This window comes from Talpa occidentalis, unplaced genomic scaffold, assembly GCF_014898055.3.
Source record: "Talpa occidentalis isolate TD23 unplaced genomic scaffold, MPIMG_talOcc4v2.1 talOcc4.15, whole genome shotgun sequence".
NCBI lineage: Eukaryota > Metazoa > Chordata > Mammalia > Eulipotyphla > Talpidae > Talpa > Talpa occidentalis.
The window spans coordinates 55475098-55482276 of NW_023601543.1; the positions used below are offsets into that span (position 1 = coordinate 55475098).

Genomic DNA, 7179 nt, shown 5'->3' on the forward strand with positions numbered 1-7179 from the left:
CACAGAACAAGGTCTCTTAACCCTGGTGGTCAGGAAAGATTTCTCATAGAAGTTTATGAAAAATTTATTTTTATTATCTCCAATTTTATATTAAAAAATCCTAAACCTAAGCACTACAAAGTTTGATAAATTGGCTAAGTTACAGAACTGACACCAGTTTTCAACACTTCAAAACCCCAGTGTAGTTTCTATCACATTAAGCTTTCTCATAAAATTGTCCATGTTTAATTTCAGTCATCATAGTGACTTTTCCACTTCTCATAGTGCTGTTTGTCCATAAACACTTAAAATCTGTTAAAAACAGTAAAAACAGTGTATTAGGAGACAACTACCATAAAAATATTGATAAAACTCTGGTATTCCCTGGTGGCTCCCCCTTCTGTATCCCCCTACAGAATACCTGGAGGTCAAAGCTCTGCTTAGCTAAATACACATTGTGTATACACACACACACACACACACACACACACACACAATTCCTTTAAAAATGTAGACATTATAGACACAACACCTCTGATGTTTTCTCTCCACACTGACAAGAATAAAATATTTGATCAGCGGTAAATGTGAGCTGTTTATAAAACATGCAGAAGATAAATTTGTTTCATGTCTGTAAACCTCAATAAGCTATGGAGAGTATTCATTTTCCTTCTTTATGAAGGGGAAGACTAAAACTCAAACATATACTGTACAAGTGATATTTTTGACATTTTTGGAAGGAAAAAAATCCCAAATGCATATCAATTTTTGGAGCACTGAGGTTGTAGAGTTTCTATTAGCCTGAAACTCATGACTGTTCGAAGAGAAAAAAAAAAATCTCATTGGAGTCTTTAAGCATTCTGACCTGCCTGGGTTCCAGAGAGTATTTCACAAGAACTGCTTAAATGAACCTAACAGTCCATCTTGACAAATAGCATGACATATTCTGAATGCTTCTAGCAAAAAAAAAAAGGGGGGGGGAGGAGATAAACCCACAAAATACTTATAGGTTGATAATTCTTAATGGATTAATGAGAGTATGGAACATTTTTTGCCTTTGTCAGAGATTTTAAGAACCATGTAAGATGATGCATTATTACCTCTAAGAATACAAAATATAAGTTAAACACCCAAAATATTGATAATAGCATGTCAGATGGAAGGAAATTACCTACAAAATTATCTATAAAATAAGAATCCAGTATATCTGTGTTAATGTTAATGTAGAATTTAAGAACCTCTGTAAATAGTAAAAGTCAATTGTTTGGGATTAAAAATGTATGCTCAGATATATATTTGATATATTTATCTCTGTTATAAAAACTCAATCACCATATTAGATCAAACTATATTATCCAGATGATGAAACTGATTTTAAAAACACACTCACTTTACTTTGATAACATTAGTACAGAAAATGTTTTTGGGAACTGAAACTTAAACTTTAACTGTACTTAAGTGTATAATATTTGTTTTTGAAACAGTAGCACCAAATTTCTCTAGAAAGTTCAACAGAACTTACTTTGTTATAGTAATCACATACAAATAATAATTTGTAGAATTACCATGCAAAACAAATGCAGGCAAATATTTGAGTTTCTTGCAGAGCAAAACACAAAACAAACAATAGGATAGCACAACAGAAAATATAATATTCACTATATACACATAAAAACCAGAATTATTCTATGATCTTAAAAGAAAGGAGGGCAGATTATCAATTAGAAGAATATAATCACTTTCTGAACTACAGACAATGGCCATTTCTTGATCTGGATTCCAGTTACATGTATGTGATCATTATATAATTCATAAAGCTGTAAGGTTAAAATGGGTGTACTATTTGTATTGTTTTAACAAGGGGGCACTATTAAATTTTTATAAGTTGTGTTTTAAAACAGGTTAGCTTGCAGTATAACAAAAGGATTTAAATCACCATTATATCTACTTTATACTCATCATTTTCTAGGAAAAAATGCTTAACTATTACATATTGAAGAGGTTAATATCCCTAATGCCCTACTTACAGAGGTTTTCTCTCTACCTAATTGTTGACATGGCTAGGGGAATACCAGAAGAGAGACCAATGCATTTGAGATGGGGTTCTGTATTTCAAGCAATTGACAAAGCAAACGTGAGAGTCTTCAATTTGGCAACCATAAAAGTTTGTGTTGTGAGACAAAACGTTTGCTGTAATATTAAAGAGAGGTGGCTCAAGTATCCTAACAGTTTGAGAAATCTGGAACAGCAGAGTAGCAAGAAAGCAAACTCTGTGGCAAAAACCTTTCAAAGGTAACAAGATTCAATTTTACGACTTTAAAAAGGTTAATATGTAGAATAGCAAAGTATTTAAATTATTACTATCAACTATATTTATTATTGGACTGTAGATTTTTTAAAGTTTTTTTATAACATTTATAATTTTTTTACATTTTTAGACAATATTTGTTTCCCCCCACGCCCTCAGATTGAGTCCCCATAGAATTTCCTTCCCCCAAGGCACCCATGTACCATCACCCCAGTCCCCTGTGCTCCTCCCTCCCTCCCTCCCTCCCTCCCTCCCTCCCTCTGATCCCTCTCCCTCCTCCTCCCCTGCAGTGTGTCTCTGGTTTATAATAGTCTGTTTTTGCTTTGTTGTGTTTTGTGCTGTTATCATTATTTCTTTTACACTGATTGGAGGTGTCGACGTTGTAATACATTAAGCGCTATTATAGAAAGGCAGCCCCCACTCACCTCCTCTTCAAAATAGCAGTCCTTAACCATTCTGAGATGAAAAGGAACTCCCAGGGGGAATCGTGACTTAGAAAATGTCTTTAAAATGACCTCCCCCCCAACCTTAGGTGACAAAAAAACACTTAATGATTACGATATGACATATTCTAGATTATCCTAATACAACTCCTGAAGTCCACTTCACAAAGTAGGCTTTACTTCCAGCTACTTTCTGGCATGACTGAGAGATACAGGAGACCCCATTTGAGATGGGCTTCCTCATTTCAAGCAAATATCAAAGCAAATGTGAGAGTCTTTAATTTGGCAGCCAGAAAAGTCTGTTGTAATATTTAAGAGAGGTGGCTCAAGTATCCTAACAGCTGGAGAAATCTGGAACAGCAGGGTAGCAAGGAAGCAAACTCACTCAATTGGGATGTAATGACCACCTAAGAGTCCATCCCTTTGGCCATCTGCTATCGAGACAAGTCTAACTGGAATGTCACCAGCTCAAATGTGGAAGGAAATATTACTTTCCTTCCAACACTAACTGACAGGGAGGACCATGGTCCTGCTGGGGTAGTAAGAAAGGGGCAGTGGAGCTGGAAGTGGAGCCTGGCAAACCACACTCTACAAAGGAACACAGCCCTCCCTGTGAGATGCACTTATCAGGATGCATCTGGCTAAGAAATCGCTACCCTGCCGGGCAGTGTTTGGTTCAACTACACTGGGGTTATATGGGAAATGCCCGTTTGAAATAAGCAGTGAAAAACGATCAACTGTGAGGCATTTTTGAAAATCAAAATATCGCCAGAGGAATAAAGAAACGTCTGCAAAATGCGATGAGATCGCGTTTCTGGAAACAAAAAGAGTATAGAGTGTGGCATGAGCACAAGAAGCGAAATTTCCTAACACCCATTTTTTCGATTCAAAAGCGCTGGTTCAAACCAATGCCCATCACGGGAGCGCTGGCTGACAAGGGTCGGTGCTGCGAATGAGAACCTAAGTTAAGAGCAAGAATTAATCAAAGATGCCACACCCCCACGCTGACTGGATTGTCACGGCCTTCACTCCGAAACGAACCGCAAGGCTGGCACCCAAAGCACCGCAAATAGCAAGGATGCACACACGGGTGTGTGTGTGTGTGTGTGTGTGCAAAGGAAAAGACAAGCCACCAACCAACCACAGCGCTTCACGCGCGCGCGCGGACACACACGCACACAAACACACACGCACGCACACATGCACGCACACACACAGCCCAGAGCCGGTGCGCACTCAGGGCACCTTCCAACGCAGCCCGGGCAGCTGTGCTCCCGCACACAGGTCCGAGCAACCCGCGAGCAGCGATTTTCCAGGCATCTGACAAAGGAGCAAATGGCCAGAAAACTGTGCCCGGCGGGCAGACGGTTAGCGAGCGCGAGGCAGAGGTCTGCCGGGAAACAAAAGAAGCCTCCCTCCTCCCGGGAGACCGCACATGGCACTCGAGGTGCTCGGCAGGCTGGGCTGCGGGCGCGCAGCAGGCGTCTGTGCAGGAGCGGTACATACTAGGGCTCGCTCTCTGGCAGGGACGGGGCCATGGAGTTTCCATTGGTTGGGGAACCGCCCAGCTTTAGTTTCTCCAGATATGCGGCATGCACGGGCTTGTGGCACTGGAGAACCTTGATGGCATCTTCGACTTTGAACCACTCTCGCTTCCTCCTCCCAATGCTCACCGAGTCTTCCCAGTCCTCCAGAATCTCAGTGACAGTCAGTACATACACGTACGTTCTGTGCTTGCGATCTTGGTTCTGCTCGAAGACGCCCAGGAGCCGGCCCAACTTGCCCCTGACGCCCGCCTCCTCGTACACCTCCCGCACGGCCGCGCCGCCCGGCTCCTCCTCGGGCTCCATGCCCCCGCCCGGCACGATCCAGCGGTCCGGGTGGCGACTACTGCTCACCAGCAGCACCTCGTCCTCGCGCTCGCTCCGGAAGCACAGGCACGCTGCGCGCTGCTTGAACCCCTCCGGGTCGTAGGTGCGCGTCTGGTTCGGCTTGCACTTCATCGTCCGGGCCGCGGGCTCCTGCGCTCGCCTCTGCTCTGGCCGCCGCCGCCGCACGGTGCCGGGGAGAGAAAGGGCCAAAGCGAGGGCGGGGAGAGACGCGCGGCTGGGCGGCGAGCCCGGCGCCCAGGCGAGGAGGGGGCGGGGGCGGGGGCGGGGGCGGCGAGTGCGTCAGGCTTCGGCCCCGCGCGCCCGCCCAGGGTCCCGAGCGCACGCGCCCGAGGGACGACGCGCCGCCTCCGCCGCCGCCGCCGCCGCCGCCGCCGCCGCCGCCGCGAGCCCGCACCCCTCGCCAAGCCCCGCGCGTCTAGCGCGCCGCCATGGCTCCGCCCGCCCGCAGCCGGCCGGCTAGGGGTTGAGTGAGGTGAGGCGCCTCTGCGTGCGCGTCCGCGGCGCGATCCGCGTGCGCGTGCCCGCCGGAGGGTGAGGGGGCGGGGGCCGGGGTCTCGGGGCTCCCTCCGCGCGCGGCGCCCGGGGCCCAATGCGCAGGCGCCCCGCCCCTCCAGGGCCGGCGTCGCGCGCGGCGGGGTTAAGCCCGGCGCCGGTGGCGGGCTCGGGTGCGTTCCACGTGCGCCGGTCGGCGAGCCCGGCTGTGGCGCGGCCGCACGGCTCCCCTCCCCCTCCCAGGCAGGTTGCACGACACCCACGCGCGGTCATTTCCCACACGGTCCTGTCCAGGGCTGCGGTGTCTCTGGTCCTGGGTGGCAGCCGCTTATTTCTAGGAAGCTCTCCGTTTTGTCCCAGGGATCCCGCGGCTCCTTGGCCCAAGGCCACCCAGTCGTGGCTGAGTCTCCTCATGCATGAGGGGTTTTTCCTGAAACAGGTTCACCATGCCAGGTGTCTTGGCACAGCCCCTACCTCACCACCTTTCTTGAACCCCTCAGACTTCTGAGTCATCTCTGCCCCTCACTTTCCTGGTCGCTGAACTCCTGGTCTGCTCCCTTCACTCCTGTGCCCTTGGAGTCCCGGTCCATCAGAGTTCACTGACATCCCGAGAAGTGCGCCCCGCGCAGTCCACCCCTCGCTCTTTCTCACCTGCCATCACCGGTTGGCGATTTGGGAGACATGGCTGAGGAAATCTTTCTTTTCTGTTTGGACTTTTAGTCGTCTGCTGGCCAGGACCTTCAGCATGGCCACTGGCGCGTGCAGCCTCTCAACTCTCTCCTTGGTCATTGTGTCCTTTTGGACAACAAGCAGCACCCCACAGCCCCAAATCCAACAACTTAAAAGCCCACGGAGCCAAGCTGTCCTTTGGCTTTTGTTTTTGCTGCTTCCCCGCTCAAACAGTAAGCGATGGAGCAGACACTGCTGTCCCCTGACTTCTGCCAAATGGCAACTTAGGCATGTTTGTCTGACTCTTGCCATCAGTGCTGGCATCAGAGGAACAGCGCTTGAAAACTGGATGAAAGGGCAAATCGAGTCCGAAATGGAAGTGACAATACCTAGGAAACTTACAGGGCAATTGGTGGGCAACAGTTTAGCTCAGTTTCCTGGGATCAGCTCCACTCCATTTCAACCCACACGAGCTCCCCAAAATGGCCGTATCCCCAGTGGCAACAGACAGCTGCTCTATCTGGAGCATAATATAAGAAAGATGCGTGGGGCTTCTGGTGTGAAGAATTATGTGAGCGACGTCAAAACACAGACATTCCATTGCCGAGGACCCTATATTCAGGACATATCGATGATCAAAGACCATTTAAAGGGATGGTGCAACCCCTGATTAAAGACAGACTAGGGAAATGGATCTCCACGAGTGGGGTTCCTCGGTGTGCAGATACATAAATGATGTTAAACAACTAGAAAAAATTCCATTATGATCAGGATCTAGGGAGATAATACCGAGTGTCACTGGGATCATTATCTGTGGTTTAAGACGTTCTTACCAGTTTGTGTGGTGAGATCGTGAAGAGAAAGAGACCTGTCACATAGGTAAGGAAGACAAAATTGCCGTCATTGGTAGGCAATGTGACTATTTGCTTGGGAAACACGTAAAGACAAACGCCCTGAAGTGACACGGTGGAATGCTAACATTTACAGTATCAGTAGCTTTGATGTATTGCAGCAATCATGCTGTAGAAAATATAATGGAGAAATGAAGACATTCACCAGAGCAAGGTCACCCTACCAAAAAATAAATACCGAGGGATCCTAAAAGTTATGACTAGCACTTGGTAGGAGACAACGATAAAACTTGTACCCCGTGTGGGAAGGTGATCTGAATAAAACCAAGAGGAACTCTAGCAACGCTGGCGAGTGGGCTGGTGTCTGGGTGTCCACCTGGCCCAGCCGCCTCACAGATCCACTTCCCACTTGCCGGGCGCTATCTCCCCATCTCACCACAGGTGTCCTTTCCCGGTCTACTCCCATCACCTCTAGAGGTGCTCGCGCAGTGTGCCTCTGCTGGGGTCATGCTGACCGGCCCAGCCACAGAATATGGAAAGAGGGA

At 47.8% G+C, this 7179-nt stretch overlaps 1 protein-coding gene across 1 annotated transcript; it reads right to left on the bottom strand.

The window, feature by feature from the left end:
- Positions 1-4235: 4235 nt before the first annotated feature.
- LOC119246151 (diphosphoinositol polyphosphate phosphohydrolase 3-beta-like) lies at positions 4236-4811 on the bottom strand. Its single transcript, XM_037512381.2, has one exon. It carries the CDS (start codon positions 4731-4733, stop codon positions 4236-4238), a length of 498 nt encoding a protein of 165 aa, XP_037368278.1. The 5' UTR covers positions 4734-4811.
- Positions 4812-7179: the final 2368 nt, after the last annotated feature.

What these genes read in the sequence shown, in the direction of transcription:
- LOC119246151 (XM_037512381.2), bottom strand. Translation starts at nt 4,733, where the DNA reads ATGAAGTGCAAGCCGAACCAGACGCGCACCTACGACCCGGAGGGGTTC.